This window comes from Vulpes vulpes, chromosome 4 (assembly GCF_048418805.1).
Source record: "Vulpes vulpes isolate BD-2025 chromosome 4, VulVul3, whole genome shotgun sequence".
Classification (NCBI taxonomy): domain Eukaryota; kingdom Metazoa; phylum Chordata; class Mammalia; order Carnivora; family Canidae; genus Vulpes; species Vulpes vulpes.
In genome coordinates, this window is record NC_132783.1 from 67,746,499 (window position 1) to 67,767,877 (window position 21,379).

Here is a 21,379-nt window from a genome sequence, read left to right on the forward strand (position 1 = left end):
GGTCAGCCTGCCCTAGGGGAGGGAATAAGCGGCTTGCGCGGGTCTGGGTGTCCCAACCCTCCCGGCCGCGAGCTGAATCCGACGAGAGGCGGTCCGGACTCGGCCCTGGGAAGAGGCGGGGGTCCTGTGGCCTGAGCCCGGCCTCCCCCCCTCGGCCTCCGGGCCTCCGCGCCTCCGCGCCTCCGGGGACGGAGACCGCGGGCGGGATGCGGACCCAGCACTGCCCACCCCCTCTCCGAGCTTCCCCACCCCCCGCCAGCCGTCCGTCGGGTTGCGTCCGACCGGGGGGCTCCCTCGGCAGTTACAAGCAGCTTTGGCGGCTGCTGGGAAGCCCACCTCGCTGGGAGTGGGGCGGCCGGGCCAGGACTCGGTTCCGGGAGGAGGTGGGCAGGTGAGGGGGGAGTCCCGGGACGGGGGGAGTCCCGCGAGCTGCCGGAGGTGAGCCGGGGACCAGCGGGGTGGGGGCGGGGCTGTGGGGGCGGGGCTGGGGAGCGCCGGGCCCTGGGGGCGGGGCTGGGAGCGGGGGGGGGGCGGGAGCTGATGGGCGGGGCTGGGGAGCGCCGGGCCCTGGGGGCGGGCTCAGGGGCGGGGGGCGGGGGGCTGGTGGGTGGGGCTGGAGGTGAGCCGGGGCACGGGGATGGGAGCGGGGGGGCGTGTGGGGGCGGGGCTGGGGAGCGCCGGGCCCTGGGGGCGGGCTCAGGGGCGGGGGGCGGGGGGCTGATGGGCGGGGCTGGAGGTGAGCCGGGGCACGGGGATGGGAGCGGGGGGGCGTGTGGGGGCGGGGCTGGGGAGCGCCGGGCCCTGGGGGCGGGCTCAGGGGCGGGGGGCGGGGGGCTGATGGGCGGGGCTGGAGGTGAGCCGGGCCGGGGCTGGGGGCGCAGGGGGGGGGGCAGGGCACCGGGCGGGGATGCGGAGCGGGGGCGGGGGCGGGGGCGGGCGCCGGGGAGGGGAAGTGGGCGGGGCGCCGCCGGGAAGGGGGCGGGCCGGGAGAGCCTCGGGGCCGGGGCAGGGCGCGTGGCCGGGTCCGGCGCGATGAGCGGGGCGGGAGCGGCGGCGGGGGTGGCGGACGCGGCCCGGGGGCTGCGGGTGGACGGGCTGCCCCCGCTGCCCAAGAGCCTGAGCGGGCTGCTGCACTCGGCGTCGGGCGGCGGCGCGTCGGGCGGCTGGCGGCACCTGGAGCGGCTGTACGCGCAGAAGTCGCGCATCCAGGACGAGCTGAGCCGCGGGGGCGCGAGCGGCGGCGGGGCCCGGGCCGCGGGGCTGCCCGCCAAGCCGCCCAACCTGGACGCCGCGCTGGCCCTGCTCCGCAAGGAGATGGTAAGGGGGCTCCGCGGCGGGGGCTCCGTGCGGTCTCGGCGTCCCGGGAAGGTTCGCCGGCCCCGCCCGGCCCCGGGAAGGCTCTGCTCTGCTCTGCTCTGCTCCGGAAGCCCGCGCGCCCACCGCCCTTCTGGCTCCCGAGGCCCGGGCTCCCCCTTTTACTGTCCTCCCTGTCCGCGGAGCGCGCTCGCCCGGGGAGGCTCCCCACTGGGGGCGCAGCCTTCGGGCCCTCGGAACCGCGCGGCGGGAGGCGCGGCGAGGGCTTCGCTGTGGCTTCGCGGCGGGCGCGACTCGGTCACCGGCCTGCGGAGCCGCACACCCGCCGGGGTCTCGGGCTGGGTGCGATTGATTTTCCTGCCTTGGAAAGGACAGTTTTTGCCCGCGCGGGCCTAGACAGAGCCTGGAGCAGCCCGCGCCCTCCCCGCGCCCTCCCGCGCCCTCCCCGCGCCCTCCCCGCGCCCTCCCCGCGCCCTCCCCGCGCCCTCCCGTGCCCTCCCGCGCCCTCCCCGCGCCCTCCCGCGCCCTCCCGCGCCCTCCCCGGGCGGCCGTGCACAATCCGGTCACCGCGCGGCGGCCGCGGCCCCCAAACCCGCCGGAACCGAGGGGCGCGCCCGCGTCCAGGTGAAGCCCGCGTGGGCTCTTCGGGTTGTGTCTGGGCGCCAAACAGTGGGGCTCAGTTCCTGTCAGTCCTCGGGAAGTACGTTTGGTGTGTGTGGCCCGGGACACGCGATTTCAGGGACGCCGAAAGCAGAACAAGGGCAGGGATTTGGGAGGCGCCGAGCCCTTCTCCAGCGCTCGCCCCCGGCTCGGCTCGGCCCGGCCAGCGGGGAACGGGAGAACCTCCTCCTTTCCACGCTCTCGCTGCCCCGGATCGCTTAGCCCTGGCCACCCGCTCTCTTGGCATCTGCCCCTACTTTCACTTACTGCAGCTTCTAAGTACACTTAAAAACTTTATATGAAAGCTGCTTTTTTCCCAAGTAAATTTCCTGCCAAAAAACGTATCACAGAAACGCTTTAAATATGCGACTAGTACGTTACAGTATTGCTTAGAAACTTCCAATGTATGCCTCTTTTTTCTTTTCAGGAGCATATCTGTTCTGAAAGGTAAGGCTTAATTAAATCTAGAAAATCAGCCTTAAATGAACATTTCTAGACCAATTAGGTACTGTCTTCCCACTCTAGCTGGCATTGAAATAGTGATTTCCAATTCTCTCTGAATAGATTTTCTAAGCTTCTTAACAGAATGACTTAAATTCCAAGACAACAGTTTTTATTTAATAATGAACATTAATCGACACCAGCATTGCACAGCCAGTGAGCTGCATTTTAATTAGATAAACCTACACCTACTATGTTTACAGTCTGAATTTAGATGTAGCACAGACATGGGGCTGAATGGGAAGATTCACCCTGGGTTAAGTCCCATACTGGAACAGACAGGAAAACCTCACAGCCACTCCTGTTGTGAAGCTCTGGTTTATAAACATGCTCTGGTGGCGTGGGGAGTCAATGTGCTATTCCCGAAAGTATTTTTCCGGGTCCCTCCTGGTGCAGCTGGAGAACAGCCACAACCTTATAATTATGCCTTGGACCAGAGCTCTCTCTAAGCCTAACTGTTTGAAGCGCAAGGGAAATAAACAGCCATCTTTGGTCAGTCTGATATTTAGCTGAGAGAAAGATAAGAAAGATATGGCTACAGGCCTTGACATGTCCTTTCACAGAATGTCACAGGTCTTTTAAAAGTGCCCTAGGTCTTTTGGCTCTAAGAGATTCACTAACCTGGGGCCCTGGGGTCTGAGTGGTAACCTAAGCTGAGTGCATTCCTAAATTATCTGCGGAATAGTTTGTGTCAGTCTATTTAATTGGAAGGCCTGGGGTCAAATTTGTACCAAGGGACTTACTAGAAATCTTGGCAGAATGTGATTAATCCCTGTTTGAAAAGGTCCTGTGCAATCACAGATCAATGTGGTTAATCCTTTTTTTTTTTTAAGTCCTGTGCAAGAAGTGGTGGGGTGGGAAGGCCTCTGAAGGCAACAGAATTTTAACAAGGGCCAAGGGCAGTGGGGAAGTAGCAGCAAAGGCTGGAATAAGGGAATAGCTCCAATTTGATAGCAGGATGCAAAAAGGGCTGGAAGTGGGAGATGCCGGAAGTGTGCTTGGAGAAGGTGAGAGCCTCCAGCAGGATGGGGGGCCAGTGAACAGGAAACAGGAATCAAATGGGGGATGCTTCTCTGATGGAGAAAATGCAGGAATTGCTAGTTAACATTAGAGCCTGGGAGGTGATTTCAGCTTTTTAATGGAAAGTGCAGCTAAGCAAAACAATTAAAAGTTACTCATAGTCCGAGCACCTTGAGATCATCACTTAATAGTTTGGGATATCTCCTGTGTAGGCACAGTGTAAATGCTTTCTATACATCATAACTTCTCTGTGCGTTGGGTACTCAATATCTATTTGGGCACTTGGGTGGCTCAGTTGGTTAAGCATCTGCCTTTGGCTCAGGTCATGACCTCAGGGTCCTAGGATTGAGCCCCCAATCTGGCTCCTTGCTCAGTGGAGAGGCTGCTTGTCCCTCTACCCCTTCCCCCCTGCTCGTGCCCACTCTCTCTCCCTCCCCCTCTCTCAAATAAATAAATTAAAATCCTTTAAAAAGGCCATTTTATTTATTTATTGAAGTGTAGTGGACACACGATGTTATATTAGTTTCAGATGTACAGCAGAGTGACTCAAGTCTGTATGTTATGCTGTGCTCACTGCAAGCGTAGCTTCCATCTGTCCCCATACACTGCTGTTGCCATACCATCGACTACATTCTCTGTGCTTTACTTTTCATCCCTGTGACTTACCCATTCCAGAACTGGAAGTCTGCATCTCCCATTCCCTTTTACCCATTTTTCCCCATCCTCCCTACCTGTCTCCTCTGGCAGCCATCAGTTTGTTCTCTGTATTTATGGGTCTGTTTCTGCTTTTTGTTTGTTCATTTGTTTTGCTTTTTAGATTCCACATGTAAGTGAAATCATATGGTATTTGTCTTATTTCACTTAGCGTAATGCCCTCTAGGTCCATACTATTTCATACGTTTTTTTTTTTTTTTTTAAATCACTCAGAATTTAACTCCTGTGATCACATATTCAGCCAGGTGTGTCCTAAAGCCTGTTTTAACCTTTGTATTATACTGCCTGGGTGCATGTAAGGATGAGAATCTGGTGGCTGGAAAGGAGATTTGGACCTGGTGATAAGCATTTGATGGATGGCGAGAGTGGAACGGCGAGCGATGGGGACAGTTGGCATCCAGGCCTCTGGGAGGGCACAGCGTTCTGTCCTGTGATTGGCACTGTGCTCTGCTGGAAGATCGTGCTTTCTACTGCACTGCACATTTCAGCAGTTCCTGTGCTAGGAACCCTTCTAATGTGCTAGGAACCCCAATGCTGTGAAGCTCTGTGCTGCTGCAGGTCCTGGCCCCCTGCCCTAGTGGTCCCATTTGGAAAGCTGTGAGGGTCACACAGAGGGTTACTGCTTTATAGACAGAAAGAGTCCTTTAAAACAAGAAGCTGAGTTTGTTGGTTGTTGGGCTTTTTTTTTTTTTTTTTTTTTTTTTTTAACATCAGAGGAGGATATTTTATTTTCAGATTTTATTTATTTCTTCATCAGGGACACACACACACACACACAGAGGCAGAGACACAGGCAGAGGGAGAAGCAGGCTCTATGCAGGGAGCTGGACGTGGGACTCAATCCGGGGTCTCTAGGATCACACCCTGGGCTGAAGGCCATGCTAAACCGCTGAGCCACCCGGGCTGCCCCAGAGGAGGATATTTTAAAATCACACTCAACAGATGTTTATGGGGCGTGTGTTAGGTATAAAGTGCTACAGAGAAACAAGGATGAATGGGAACTCTCTAGCTGTTAAGGAGCTTCCAGCAGCTAGTAGATGTGGTCATCTTCACAGCAGCAGGAGTGCTGTAAGTTCAGACCTCTTCTCAGTTTTCTCAGCTGGAGTCTCTGTATTAGTAGTAATAGGAACTCAGTCTGGACTAGCTCTTGTGAAAGGAGACTTACACAGAGACAGCCTAGAACCAGGGCTGGTGGGGCACTTGGGATGTCCACGGTATTCTCTCTCCACCATCATTCTATTTATTCCCTCTTTTTTGGCCTGTGGCTGCTAACTGGGGCCATGCTCAATTTTGGCCTCGCTTCTTATTTCCAGTTTGTAAATAGTGTGGAAGGATGTCAGTGGGCCCAGCTTGGGTAGCCAGGCCAGTCTGGGCCAGTTGGTAGTGACCGACGACGGCATTGCATTTTGCCAAGATAGTGTGACCATGTGGATGGGGTGGGGGTGGGGTACTGGGGAGTCCACCAAAGAAACGCCAGTTTGCAGAAATAGAGCAGGGGGCTGCTGGACTAGCAAACTATTAGATAATATATCACAGACTTCTTACATAAAAATACTTTGCCCCAAAGGGCCCCACCCTTGGAAAGATTTCTTTTTTTTTTTTTTTTTAAGATTTTATTTATTTATTCATGAGAGACACACACACACACACACAGAGAGAGGCAGAGACACAGGCAGAGGGAGAAGCAGGCTCCGTGCAGGGAGCCCGACGTGGGCCTCGATCTCGAGTCTCCAGGATCACGCCCTGGGCAGAAGGCAGCACCAAACCGCTGAGCCACCCAGGCTGCCCTGGAAAGATTCTTATCTGTTAAGCTGACAAAGCCACCTTTGCTCAGTAGACCTTGGTTGGCATTTCAAATCCTTGCATACGGCTGAAGGACTCCCTTGACTTGCAGTGTCAGCCGGGACCCCTGACACATGCACACACACCCCTACACCCCTTCCTTGAAGTGTGTATGTAGAACACCTGCTCAGCAGTTCTGGGACATTAGCTCATTAAGCTCGGACATCCCAAAGAGTCATGAAAACATAGAAGATCCTCAGATGTGGGGGGCAGCAGAGCTTTGAGGGCAACATCTCTGGATGTTTTTGGGTTTTGCCTCTCAAACCATCAGGGGCAAGTTCTAGTAGCTTTGACTTAGAACCCCTTTTTTATGTTCTTTTTTTCCCCTTAAAACTGCCAAATAGTGGGGCACCTGGGTGGCTTAGTTGGTTGAGTGGCCAATTCTTGATTTTGGCTCATATCATGATCCTCAGAGTCGTGAGATCAGGGCCTGCGTTGGGCTTGCACCTAGCATGGAGCCTGCTTGGGATTCTCTTTCTCTTTCTGCCCCTTCCCCTTCTCTCAAATGAATAGATAAAATATTTTTTAAGAAGTCAAGTAGTTATTTTGGTCACCAACCCATGCATGAGTGGGAAATCATCCACTCGGAACTTTTGAGTTCCTGAGCTGCAATGGTTTAGGGGAAAAATTTAATCTGATTAAATAAAACTTGATTTCTGAGACTAGCAATGCTCCTCTTCCCTGCATTTTAGTTGAGAGAACTAAATGTCTAATGAGTTTGTGCAGTGAACTGTATTCCAGGAGATGTGCATTAGCTTGAATAGCCCACATCCCAGTGGATTTCAGTTCTTACCCTGTATGTGAAACCAGTGTCTTAGAAAGGGGATTTTAGTCTTTAAAAGGTTTTATGGTAAAGGCCCAATCCCAAATCAGGCCTATGAAATCCCATCTGGAATAAAACTGTTAGCTACCAATATAGCATTCTTGATTGATATTGATCAAGGAGAGTAGGAAGGAGTGTCTGTGGCCTTTAACTGTCTTGTCTTTTTCTTTTCACTGGTCATAGCACCAGCATGGTTAACTGTGTTCCCCAAAGGATGGACCACTGGCCCCAAAATCCCCTGGGCTGCTTGCTGAAATGCTGATTGCTGGGCCTCTTCCTATACCAGCAGTATCAGAATCTTGGAGAAAGCAGAATCTGCACTTTTAACAAGCCCTTTAAGAATTGGGAAGCTCCTGGGACACCTGGATGGCCCAGCGGTTAAGCTCTGCCTTCAGCTCAGGGCATGATCCTAGAGGTCGGGGATCAAGTCTCACATTGGGCTCCCTGAAGGGAGCCTGCTTCTCCCTCTGCCTGTGTCTCTGCTTCTCTCTATCTGTGTGTCTTTCATGAATAAATAAATAAAACCTTAAAAAAAGAATTGGGAAGCTCCTGAAGCAGGATTCAAGAGCTTGAATTCTGTTAGTAGATTATGTGATATAATTTGGGCAAGCACTTCACTATTTCCAGCTATAGGTCCCCTATGGGGAAAAAGAATTAAATGCCACAAGGCTCTGTTTTTTGTTTGTTTGTTTGTTTTTTCCACGAAGGCTCCTTTTGGCTATAGCAATATAACTCTTTTCCCCTTCTGCCTTTATGGGTCTTCAGGGCTCCTGCAGAAGTTTGCTCGGTCATAAAATAATGTAGGCACGTGTGCAGGACCTACCTATTGTAGTGTGCTTGATGTCTGGGGACACTTGCTCGGCTATACCTGGTAGTTGTAAATTCTACAAAGAAAAGGAAGAGCAGTGCAAGCTTGCTATTCTTGGACTCCGTTCATCAAAAATTAGGTTGTCTGTGATAGTTCTTAAAGTTTTTAGGCCATAATTACTCTATGGTACTTGTCCCCACCCCCAAGATCCACCCAATGAAAGCACAACTAGAAGTGTGCGTGTGTGTGTGTGTGTGTGTGTGTGTGTGTGTGTGTGTGTGTGTTTGTAATCCTGCACATGTCCTTGGGGTGGGGTGGGGCTGTAAGGGCAGGCTGGTGGGGTCACTGGCCTAGTTTCATTCTTTTTTTTTTTTTTTTTTTAAAGATTTTATTTGAGAAAGGGAGCAAGCAGGAGCAGGGAGAGGGGCAGAGGGACAAGCAGCCTCCCCACTGAGTGGGGACCCCAGGTGGGGCTCAATCCTGGGACCTTGAGATCATGACTTGAGCTGAAGTCAAGTGTTTAATGGACTGAGCCACCAGGCGTCCCTGGTTTGACTCACTTTTGATGCTACCTCTGAGGTTATAATTACAGTCCCAAGATTTGAAGATACAGAGTATTGAAAGATGTTTTTTCATACCTCTTTAACTTTGATCAATTACTGTCCTGACCTGCAGAGACTATAAATATTTTTCCTAACTTTTAAGTATCTTGCAAGAAGTAAAACCCTTGAGTTGCCTGGATATAGCTCAGTGGTTGATCCCAGGGCCCTGGAATCTAGTCCCACATCGAGTTCCCCACAGGAAGCCTGCTTCTCCCTCTACCTTTGCCTCTGCCTCTTTCTGTGTGTCTCTCTTGAATAAATACATAAATACATAAATAAATAAATAAATAAATAAATAAATAAATAAATAAATAAATAAAATTTTAAAAAAAGGAAGAAGAAGCAAAACCCTCTGCTTTCCCCCGCTTTTGGTTAAAGGCATTCATCTGTTACATGTGAAAGTGTCCTGGCACTTTGGGCACCTCTTCACTGATAGGGGACCTCAACGGAGCAAGGGGTGAGCATCTCTGCATCTCCCTGGGCTAGCACTGCTGTAGATCATTGATGTTGTGCGGCCAAGGTAGCTCAGGGAGGGCTCAAATGAGGACTGCGGCCCTTGTGCACTTCCCTCCACCAAGCAGCAGTGGAAGCTTTGCAGTTGTGCTTCTGGAATGCCCACCTGAATTCCACAGAGACTTCACACCTCAGTTGGAAAAGCTAAATTTTTCATGATCCTATGTATGAAACCTTCTAGATGGGCCATGGACTCCACGAACAGGAAACCAGCCGTGAGACTGGCTGGTAAGATATTTGCCCCCAATAATCCAGTGTCATTCTCCAGAGCCCTGACCTTCTGTTCATCTCATTGGTTGCCCACAGGCTCCAGATGTTTCCAAGTGATAAGTAGGCAGGGCACACAAAGGCGGTTCTTTCTTTCCTGTTGCTCCTTCCTTCATAGACACTTAACCTGGAGTTGTAGAAAGCAGGACTTTGAGATCATGACCTGAGCAGAAGTCAAATGCTCAGTGGACTGAGCCACCAGGACTTTGGAGACAGACTCTTCAACTTCCTTTTGGTGCTATAGAAATTTGTTAAGGCATGTGGTCTTCTCTGGTTTTATGAGTGCTTTCTGCTCACTGCTGTGATTGGCCCTAGGCATGATGGGCTGACCTAATTTTGCAGGTCTAGAATCCCATCTGCAAGGATTCTGGGAGGAAGCACTGCCTTTGATGGAGAGGAGAGAGGCTCTGTCCTCTGGCCAGTGCTCTCCAGTGGAGGGGCAGCCTCTGGAGGGCACCAGGCCTGTTACTGACTGGAGAGGCTGGGCTGAGGAGGATTACTGAAATACATTTGGAGACTAGAGACCATGGAAAGAGGGTGTTGGGACACCTGCGTGGCTCAGCGGTTGAGCGTCTGCCTTCAGCCCAGGGCATGATCCTGGAGTCCTGGGATCAAGTCCCACATCAGGCTCCCTGCATGGAGCCTGCTTCTCCCTCTGCCTCTCTCTCTCTCTCTGTGTTTCTCATAAATAAATAAAATCTTTAAAAAAAAAGAAAAAAGAAAGAGGGTGTATGGTGTGTTTCTAAGTTGTCAACTGCACTTAGAAAATAGGCACGTTCAATGCAGTTGAATGCCAAGGTGTTTAACAACCCTTATAACCACAGATATGCGAAGGAAAACAAGGTATCTTGCTTTATCTTAAACAACAGCAGAGCTCCGAAAGAATCATCATCATAATGGTGAGGGGTTGGGGAAATAGACACTGTAAAAACAGAATTTCTTGGGCTTTTAATGTCAGTTGCCTACAAACACCAGCTGTTGACATGAGGTTTTCTATATGTTGTACAAGAACTTGGTTTTCTGATTTTAACTTCAGATTTTGTCCCCTAACTTCATCTCCTCTTGCAGTGGGGGAGTTTCATTTAATTGGGTATCATTCAAGAAAATGGCAAAAAAAAAAAAAAAAAAAAAAGAAAGAAAATGGTAGAACACAAATTAATCTTCAATTGTGTCTTGGGTTCCAGTATGACTCTTTGCAAGTCATGTTTTTCCCTCCAGACGCACCTAATTTCAACATCACCTGTACCCATGTCCACACTCTTGGGCAATGAGCTTTTAGGCTTTAATACAAATCCTTGATGAATGATATCTGCTGTTCATAGTATGAAAAAGCAAGTTACAAAACAGTATATGTATACATTTGTATTTGTGGTAACTAGTTAAAAACCAGCTTGCATAAACATACTGTCTTGAGGGATGTATACTAAACTGCTAAAAGTGGGTATCTTTATTTTTTAAATATATGTGTTTTTAAAGATTTTACTTATTAGAGAGAGAGAGAGAGAGAAAGGAGGGAGGGCAGAGAGAGAGAGACAAGCAGACTCCTCACTGTGCATAGAGCCTGACATGGGGCTTGATCTCAGGACTCTGAGTTCATGACCTGAGCTGAAACCAAAAGTTGGACCCTTGACTGAGCCATACAGGTGCCCCTAAAAGTGGGTGTCTCTAAAACAGAAGTTCTTAAAATGTGGTCTGGAGACATTCTCGGTGTCCATAATTATGTGGTGGTCATACAGATAAATGTGATGCTTTAAAATACTACCTAAGGAAGTGTATCAACATTTGGAAGATCTGCATAATTCAGTTAGTCAATTTTTCACCTTTTTCATAGAACTAATGCTTGCAGTTAGAAATTTATGCATGGTTAAAAGATCTATTCAAAGTGCAAGATTAATGGATTTTAATGTGACAGTATGAGAAGTTCAGTGGCATAGTTTCAAATTCCACACTGCAGCCAGCTAAGGGGTAGCGTCAAAGAAAGAATATCCTCTACAATTTCCTAAAAGGCTATTACATATCCGTGTGAGGCCAGATTTTCTTCATTTACTTCAACCAAAACAACCTGTCACAAAGGATCCATGCAGAAGATTAGCCATACAAAATAAGATTTACAAAATAGTAAAAAAAAAAAAAAAAAGAAAGAGATTTACAAATGGTATTGGTTATAAAAATGTCATATTAACATGTAATGAGTATATTATTTATGTTTAAGTGGATCAATATTAAAGCTTCTCAGTTTTGACTTGTAATAAGGTAAATATTGAGAGGTATATCCCACATAACAAGCACTTGTTGGGGCCTTCCACCGTTTAAGAGTATAAAGAGGTCCCAACAGTAAAACATTTGAAGATAGCTGCTTTAGACCATGGAATTAAGGAAGGATGGTTTACATAATTGTGAACCATTGAAATTTTAACATAATTAGAATGTTTTATTTTTATGATGGGAAAAAAAGTAAAAGAATGAGCAAAGGCATTACTTAAAGAAAATGGTTGGTTGCTTTTCTTCAGCTCTGCCTAGGACGGCACAAGAGGAAACGGGCTTCATTGGTACCAGTATAAGTTGAGGTTGGAGAGAAACAAGCGTGTCTGAGGAGAGGTTGCAGAATGGGCTCTGTCTGTGGATGCCCTCAGCTGTCAGCAGCAAAACAACTGAAACTCCCTTACCTGGTTGAGAGGGTGCATGGGCAAGTGCGGAGCTGCGCAAGCTTTGGGTGTGGCTTAATCTGGGGGTGCAACCATACGCCTGGTCTGTTTCCTGTCGCTGAATCACCCTGGCTCTTTAGAGTCTAGTCCTCAGCCCAGTGGGCCTAGGGTATTCACAGGGGTAAAGCAGACCAAACAGCACAGATGCTTTTCCACCCAGGACACGAGAGTGGTGTGTAGGAGCCACAAGATGGATTGGAAGCTTGCTTCGGAGCACAGACTGACAGGCCACCAGGGAGCCTTTTTTTTTTTTTTTTTTTTTTTTAATTTTTAGGGCCAAGTGATAAAATTAGAGATGTTATGTAGGTACAGCAAGAGAAAATATTTTTCCATAAGAATTCTTTTGGGATGAGAAAACACTTCACTTTATTGGGATACAAAGCTACTGTTCCTTTTTATCAAATCAGTTGCAAATATTCATCTATAAAAACCATTCTTTGCTTTCTTGGGTCATCCCAAGACAGACAGGAGGATGGACGTGGCCCATGGGCCACAGTCTGCGGACCCCTAGTCTAGACCAGGGCTGCCCAATAAAAAGATAATGAGAGTCATAAATGTAATTTAAATTTTTCTAGTAGCTATATGAAAAAACCCTACAAAATAAAATTAATTTTAATAATATATTTAACCCAGTAAGTCTAAAATGTTACTTCAACGTTTAATCAATATTTTAAAAGTTATAATAAGATGTTTACATTCTCTTTTTTTTTGTCTAACTCTCCAAAATTACAAAGCACCTCCATTGGGACTAGTCACATTTCAAATGTCCGACAGCCACATGTGACTAGTGGTACCATGTTGAACAGCATACATTTAGACCAAAAAATTACATCCCTTCTAATACTGAGTTAAAGTCTAGCTTGGCTCTACAGACTGACAGGCCACCAGGGAGCTTCGAGGTCCTGCAGGGGTACTTCAGTGAAGCTTGAGTAGTTAATAGCCCCTTCCCTACTGGATCAACACCAAAGGAGTCTTTCTCTTCGGTTTTCCCTTGCAAAACAGTATGCAGGTCAGTGTCCTTCTGTCATCACATCCTTTATTCAGAAATCAGGTTACAATCCATTAGGTCACTGCTTTATTACATTCCAGCCCCGCAGATACGTGCTGGACACCTTGATTAGATTTGGGGCATTTCCCAAGTCTTTTCTAAAATAAATTCACAAGCCATCTGTATATGCTTAGTCATTCATTACGTTTTATTAATTTTTTAAAAAGATTTTATTTGAAAGAGTGCAAGCGAGCACAAGCAGAGGGAGTAGGAGAAGCAGCCTCCCTGCTGAGCAGGGAGCCCCATGCTGGGCTCCATCCCAGGACCCTGGGATCATGACCTGAGCCAAAGGCAGACACTTAACCAAATGAGCCACCCAGGCACCCACATTCATTTTTTTATTTTTTTAAAAGATTTTATTTATTTATTCTTGAGAGACAGAGAGAGAGAGAGAGAGAGGCAGAGACACAGGCAGAGGGAGGAGCAGGCTCCATGCAGGGAGCCCGACATGGGAGTTGATCTTGATCCCGGGTCTCCAGGATCATGCCCCGGGCCAAAGGCAGGTGCTAAACCGCTGAGCCACCAGGGCTGCCCGCATTCATTTTAAAAAGATAACTTTGAAAGTGTTGTCATTTTAAGTTAATGTCCTGGATGTTCATGGTAGAAAATCCAGAAAATTCAGAAAAGCCAAAAATAAAAGTCACTTGTGACATGAGCAGCTTGCTGCATACCACAGCTGACATTGTGCCGTTTCCTTGCCCCGGTCAGCTGCTCGGCAGTACAGGCTGATGGTCAGAGCACGGGTGCTGGAGTCCTGAGCACCTGCTCCCTGCCCTGCCAGCCCCCTCCCCCATAGGCTCTCAGTTGAGGGCCTTCGTTTTTCAGGATCCCAACCTCCTCCTCATAACAGAGTCAGAGGATCTCATATGTGTGTCCAACTGAGATTTTCTCGTCTCCAGTCAATCCCTAGAAATGAACAGTTAGGGGTACATGGGTGGTGTAGTCAGTTGGGTGTCTTGATTCTTGGTTTGGCTCAGGTCCTCATCTCAGGGTTGCGAGATGGAGCCCCTGGTCAGGTTCCACACTTAGTGCAGAGTCTGCTTGGGACTCTTTCTCTCTGCCCCCCACCGTCCCCCCCCCTAAAATAAATAAAATCTTAAAGAGAGAAATGAACACTTAGCTGGTTAAAAGTTATGTGCGCTCTTAAGGCTTTTGACAGACCTCGCCAAGCAGTCCTCCACAAAAGTTTTGCGGGCATGCAGTTGTACGCAGTGTGCCTACATGATGCGCTTTTTTATTACTACTGGTTTTTACAATTGAGAGAGTATTATGTGCTTGTTGAGAAAAAAATTGAGCAGTACAGAAGGCTGCAAGTACCGATCCCACTTTCTAGAAGTTCTTCTAACAAACCTTGTCTCCTGTCAGAAGTTTGCACATGTGTGTGTATTTACATATAAAGTGCGTTCCTGCTAACATACTGTTGGTAACCTGAGCTTCTGTGCTCAGCAGCACACGTGGGTCACTGTTCTGCTCTAGTACATACCCAGCTGCTCGTCCTTTGAAATGACTGCCTAGTATTTACTGTATGACTATACCCTAATTTGTTAAACCACATTCCTACCACCTTATGTTTCAGTGTAAACTTTCATACAACAAACCTTTTTTAAATCTGTCCCCATATTTCAGGGCTCCCCCTTCCCTATGCTATAGTTTGTGATTTTGTAGCTTCACTGGGGATCTATATATCACTTCCAGCCCATATGGGGTAGGGTATTTATCATCTTAGATTGAGGAATTCAGTGGTAGGAAGATAGATGGTCTGCAGTGCGGGGGGCAGGGGTCATTTCAGAGCAGACCCCAGTGTGACCTCCTGAACTAACCCACCCCACACCTTGCCTTGCTTCTGCCCAGATCCCCCCCATCCCAGACTTAGCTGGGGACCTAGTGCAAGGCATGGGAAAGACCATTTCTTTTGATGTCTGTTCTGTTTTCTGCTCATTGCCTTATTTGAGGAAAAGTTGCTTTTGTTTATATCTCTTTACGTGTACTAGTGACTTACTCCAACTTTTATTTTTAGTTTTTTAAATAAAACAGACTTTTTCTTAAATACAACTTACTTCTAAAAAATATCCTAAAGTTTTTTCGTGATGCTTTGTTCTGACTCAAAAGTTTCCTTTAAAAAAATTGATCTTTTAAGCCTTTTAAGCCATCTGAATGGTCATATGTCTGTTGTAATTTTTTGAAAGACTGGAAGAACTCTTCCCACCCACCCCCACACAAACACCCCCTCCCCCGGCACCCTCCAAAGATAGAAATGCAGTGATCCAAAGCCCAGCTGGGAGCCACCACCCAGTCTGAGGCATATTCCTGTGGCCGGTCTATTGTGAGTTTTTGAGACAGTTTCAAGGATGATTCAGGATTGTTTGGACCATGGTTGGTGATGTTGTGGATCGGTGAGCACCTGTGTGCACAGCAGGAGGGGTGCAGGGGAGCTCCGTGTGCTAGAAAAGGATCAGGAAGTTAAGCAGGAAGCCCAGACTGAGAGAGGAAGGAATGGCATTAACTGTTTAAAGAGGTAGAAATTAGTTGATTGTTCTTAGTTGTCTTGAAGGTCTAGAATAAGAGCTACACATAACCGAGTCTTAGAATTCTGTGTTTTTCTTAAATTACCTGAAGTTTTAAAATCTACTTTCAATAAAGAGTTGTATTTTCTAAATGCAGCTGTTAATTAAATCAGCCATTCTTGGGTCTTCAGGGACATGTGGGAACACATCACTAAGATGCTTCCCTTGTTTGTAGAATGGGGACAGTGGTGAGGGTTAGTGGGCTTGCAGAGGGTGCCCCCCCCCCCCCCAGTCCTTTTTTCTGGAAGGACAAGTTCCTGTGATTTAATCATGTTCCGAAACAACTCTGCTGTTTAATTCCCCTTCCTACATTCTTGTACCCTCTCGCCTTCAGGGTTGAGGGACTGATTTCTGGGAGTGTCATGAGTTTCTGTCCCAGCTGCAGACAGGTGTGACTCTATAAAGAGCACTCAGGGAGCAAATTTGGGTTTGGATCTTCTGTCAAGCAGGAGGTGAGTCTTTTTTTTTGTTGAAGTGGGAGTAACCATGTGGTCTGCGGCTTCTTTCAGGGTGCTCCTGGGGTGCTCTGGGTGCAAAGGGCCACCTGCTGATCCCTGCACCACCCCACTGCCAGGCTGCTTCTGCAGCTGGATGTTCTCTGGGAGGGCATCTCTACAGCAAGGGGTTTTCATGGAGTCAACCAATATCTGAATGTCTACACTGCAAGGCTCCGTGCTGGGTAATGGGGGATCCCAGAGGGAGATGGGCCACTGCATGTGGCTTTCCTACGTTAGAAGTATCCTTGTGCTCACCGGTAGTAAAAGGTAGAGAAAAACAGGGCAGGCAGAGAAGGTGGGAGGGGGTGAGGAGCACCTGCGGTGGAATCAGTCAAAATCTAGAGTGGAGGAGAAGCTGGCATTGGCGGGGTGAGCAAGGAGGCCTTAACATCCACTGTGGGGACAGGTCTGGACAGTCTGGGGGAGGGGGCCTCCATTCGGCCAACTGTGGCATGAGGTGCAGTAAATCAGACTGGATCATGGAATGCTGCCTAAGGGATTTGCAATTTGCCTCTAGAAAATTTAAGTGAAAGTATTTGAAACAACCAACGGCCAAGGGAGAGGCGTCCAGGCTGGGGGCCGGGTTTGCTCGTGTTGCTGCTTACCTCATGCCCTCCTGGCTAATTTGGAGGATTGCTGGTAAGTCAGAGGAGCTTTGGTTTAGTGCCTGCAGAAGGCGCTGAGAAGCTGGCATGCCTGCACGCGTGTGTGCTTATATCCCTGTTAAATTACCCTAAGCGCTTGGCATCTGTTCAGCTGCGTAATAGGTGTGTGCAGGACCAAGCTGTATTCCTAGGCGGGTCAGGCCTCCTTTTCTAGGCCAGCATTCCACCTGAAGACAGGGCAGCTTTGTGAGTCATCCAGTTGCTGCAGTGCAGAGAGGTCCAGGGCATGATCTGACTCAGGGCCTGCGAGACCTTGGACATGCCACCTGAAAAGCCTGGGACTGCAGGTCATTGAGTAGTGCCGGTTCACAGGACGTCAGTGCCCCAGAACCTGACAGGGGTCGTGGAGCCGTGGAGCCATGGAGCCGTGGAGCCCAGGCTCCTCCTGTCATCTGTGCCCACTCCCAGCCTACTCAGAAGATGCAAGTCAGACCTGGTCCAGGAGCGTGTTGCTCCCTTCCACTTCTGTTTTGTTTTCCTCCTTTCTTTCTTTTCTTTTCTTTTCTTTTCTTTTCTTTTTTTTTTTTTAAGATTATATGTATTTATTCATGAGAGACACAGAGAGAGGCAGAGATATAGGCAGAGGGAGAAGTAGGCTCCCTGAGGGGAGCCTGATGCGGGATTTGATCCCAGGACCCCAGGATTACAACCTAAGCCAAAGGCAGATGCCCAACCACTGAACCACTCAGGTGCCCCTTGTTTTCCCATTCTTCATTTCCAAGGTGGGAAACACTCTTGGGATAGTCCAACCCTGCTGGTATCAGAATGACTCAGAAGTATCTCCAAGACTCCAGATGAATCTTTTCTATGATTTCTTTTTTTAAATTGCAGCATAGTTAACATCCAGTGTTCTATTAGTCTATGACTTTTTAAGCAAACACTAGTATGGCTCTAGGAGGGTGTGAATTTCTTTATTAAAGTTTACATTCCTTGTGTTAAATCCCGGAACAGATGGGTAAGTGTGACCTTGCCAAGACAGAATATTGCAGTTTAGTCGCTGGATTCAAATCTGGACACCATTGAGGAGCAAGTCCAGGGGAAGGGACTGGGTGGTAAAAATGGGCCAGAATGTCGTCACGAAGAGTTGAAAGACCTGAAGCTATTGGCTGGAGAAGACAGATTTTTTCAGGGAGTAGAGGTGGTGGAATGAAAAGTATTTCAATATTTAGAAGGCAGTTAAGGGCAGACCCGGGTGGCTCAGCGATTTAGCTCCGCTTTCGGCCCAGGGCCTGATCCTGGAGTCCTGGGATCGAGTCCCACGTCGGGCTTCCTGCATGGAGCCTGCTTCTCCCTCTGCCTGTCTCTCTCTTTCTCTCTCTCTCTGTGTCTCTCATGAATGAATAACTAGAATCTTAAAAAATAAAAGGCAGTTAAGAGAGAAATTAGATTTGTGTGTATGTGTAGCAGTTATGCCTAATATCAAGAGCCCTGGAACCTACAGGCTGGGAGATTCCTCTCAGTGACCACCATGGTCCTCAAGAAGCAGGTTTGCTGGTGAATTTTCATCTGGCTTGACTGCCCCGGCAGCCCTCTGTGGAAGGGGTCAGGTGGTTCCTGCTCAGTCTTTTCAGTTGAGCTGGGGTCAGAGGGACATGGCACCATGGGGACACTGCTGTTTCCAGGAAATGCTGGTGAATCCTGTACCTGCCATTCCTTTCCGGGTTGAAATCCTGCCGGCTGGCAGAGTGGAAAGACTTGTGAATGTAATAACCACAATAGCAGCTGTTACTCTTTTCAGGAGTTGAACAGGATGCCCACGTTCTCACAGCTAGCGAGTGGTAGAACCAGCATTTGAGCCCAAGCAGGCAGGCTCCAGAGCCAGCACTGTATTCCTTGCCGCCCTGCCTGGCCACCTCGTGGGGGAATCCATATAAGTGACCCAGGAAAGAGGTATTTGTGTCGAGAAATGGGATTCTTCACTGGAACTGGATTTCAGAATCGCTTGGGTAATTTTTCAAACACAAATGTCAGGAACCCATTTTTCTTTTTCTTTTTTTTCTTTTTAAAGATTTTGTTCATTTATTCATGATAGACACAGAGAGAGAGGCAGAGACACAGGCCGAGGGAGAAGCAAGCTCCATGCAGGGAGCCCGATGTGGGACTCGATCCCGGGTCTCCAGGATTGCACCCTGGGCCAAAGGCAGGTGCTAAACCGCTGAGCCACCGGGCTGCCCCCTCAAGGTGTGCTTTTAGGAAGAGGATGCCATTGAGCCAGGTCTGCCCTCTCGGACCTGTATCCTCAAGTCTTCCCTGGATGTCTTGGTAAAATATGCTAAGTCAGTGTGACCTGGTTCTGTTTTTATGGTCTGTTCGGCTGTAGTAGAGAGATAGCCAATGTCTGCTGGGTAGTTTAGTGTGATCGAAGGGTGTGAAGAATAATGGAATTTAACACCTGTCTTGTCATGAGATGAATGCTGCTTTCTGGACCCCAGCTTCCCTTGTGTGAAAGTCCCATGTCTCATCACTGAGTAATTGTAATGATTGTGGATCTTCTCTTTCTCTGTGTTTTCTATGTGCACGTTCCCATGCTTTTAGCCCTTTACTCACTACACAGGAGGCATCTGATTACTGTTTATTAAAATGGATGGATATCTCATTGAATCCTCCCAGTAGCCCCATAAGAGAAATTATGATTTGCTTTTGTCATCAGCCAGGGCATAGAGATGATACATGACTTGCTCAAGGGCCAGGAAGCAGAAGGCAGGTCTCCTACCATCCAGTTTGAGTTTTTTCCCTTGCCACTCAGGGAGGTCTGCTGAGCCTGAAGCTGCATGCTTCACAAGATCCCCAGGTGATTGTCATGCATGTGAAAGTGTCAGGTGCACTAGTCTAGGCTGCATTTCCAAGTGGATTAACCCTTCTCTCTTTGTGATTCATGGGAACAATGCATTTCCTGTGTTAACTGCTCTTTCCCTTGAGATAAGCTATGGGAAGAGGGGAACTTGATAAATATGTGCCTTTCAAATGTTCTTTGTTCTGTCACCACTTGTGGAAAGTAGTTCCCAGTGACTCCCTAGAGGCCGTCCCCTGGTCTTACTAGATTTATTCAATCTCTAGGGAGTGATCCCCTAATCACCTTTGGGTAAGACTGAGCTTGTGTGGAGGAGAGGGAGTCTGAACACCACTCTTGGCATCCCAGAGGCCGAGCTGGTCAGAGGGTGGGTGCTCCAGGGGGCGGTGTGTGATACTGACCCGGGAGCCGACACTGGCAAGGGGACTCTGTTGTCCCAGGGAGTTGGGAATGACATGTGGGTCCTCTCTGAATCTGATTGTAGCAAGAGGAAATGACATACTTGGATCTAGGCATCCAAAGTGAAACCAGCTGGGGCCACCAGGAGTTCTAGCGCTGCTCCTTCCCCGGGCGTGCCTGAGTGCCATGGTAAATTCCACAGGCTGGGGCCCGCCACCCCGCAGGTGTGATCCTTCCCTGCCACACTGAGTCATGTCTGAGGTGTGGGCATCCCACAATTAAGGTTTTCTCAAAATTGTGTTTCTCAAAATTCAAGTGATGCTCTGAGTCGTTCACTGTATGGAAAGAATGTGCTGGCCTGAGCAGATTGCTGGCTGAGTGTTCAACTAAAATTAAACTTAAGTGCTGACTTCTTGTTTTTATCTCCCTACCCCGTCCCTCAAGGTTGGCCTCCGACAGCTGGACATGTCCTTGCTTTGCCAACTCTACAGCCTCTACGAGTCCATTCAGGAATATAAGGGAGCGTGCCAGGCCGCATCCAGCCCGGACTGCACCTACGCTCTGGAGAATGGCTTCTTCGAGGAGGAGGAGGAATATTTCCAGGACCACCACACCCTCCAGGATGGGAGGGAGCGGGGCCCTCCGAGGGACCTGCCGCTGCCTGTCTCCTCGCTCTCCAGCAGCGACTGGATTCTGGAGTCCATCTAGAAGAGGGATCTCAGCAGACAGGCCGCTGCTACCACAGGACACACTGTCAGCATTAGCTCCTCCTCCTAAGAAAGCTCCTCTGCTCCTCCATCGAGGACAGTCCTCAGGTTCGAGGGGCCAGTGCTACCAGTTTAATTTGGAGGACCCACGTGGCAGTCTGTCCCAGTGGCTGGAGTGTCTGCCTTGATGGCCTCGGGGTGCTTGGCACCACAGTACAGAGGCACCCCGGCCGAGGAGTCCTTTTCATGATCCAACAGGAGGATCCTGGGGGGGCAGACCATCCGGGGCCCTTTCACCCAAGATGACTTTCACTAGTTACTTCCTTGCAGGTGGTAGAGAACCAGCTACTCTGTTGTAGGAATTGCCTCCAGGTTGCAATGTAGGAAAACTAACAATTTGGGCCCCTCCCCCCCTTAATACGTCCTGGCAGCCTTTCTTGCTTTTGTTTTGGGATCATTTTTGAGGCTCTTGGTTGGGTTTTGTTTGTAAGCTGCATTACTAACTGTCCCAGTGACTCAGTGAAAGCTCTTTACCAAAAAAGTAGATATTTCAGGTCGCAACAATCAACTGCATTCTGCTCACCAGTCAAAATTTGTATCATTCTTTGTCTATCAATGGAGGAGCGGGGAAGAGAACACAGAGATGTGTTGGCAAAAAGAAACAGGGGCAAGCTCGTGTTTTGTGTCATTCACTGTAAGATGGCAAACATTTTTGTTCTGGAAGATTCTAAATGTAAACCGGTATATTAGAAAGCTATCCTGCCTCTTCCACTCAAAACCGTCATCACCTTAAGCCTTAATATATTTATTAAAATCTTTTATGAACACTATACACTTTGTAGGTTAAAAATGAGGATAAAATGCAAAACTCTCTGACTGTAGTTGTGTCTTATTTTGGTCTGAACTCAGAATCATCCATTTCCATAACTTGAATTTACC

At 48.8% G+C, this 21,379-nt stretch overlaps 1 protein-coding gene across 1 annotated transcript; it reads left to right on the forward strand.

The window, feature by feature from the left end:
* The first annotated feature begins 999 nt into the window (after nt 1–999).
* On the forward strand, nt 1,000–21,321 carry FAM89A (family with sequence similarity 89 member A). Its single transcript, XM_072755993.1, has 2 exons — nt 1,000–1,317; nt 20,178–21,321. Exons 1-2 carry the CDS (start codon nt 1,033–1,035, stop codon nt 20,439–20,441), a joined length of 549 nt encoding a protein of 182 aa, XP_072612094.1. The 5' UTR covers nt 1,000–1,032; the 3' UTR covers nt 20,442–21,321.
* The last annotated feature ends 58 nt before the right edge of the window (nt 21,322–21,379 follow it).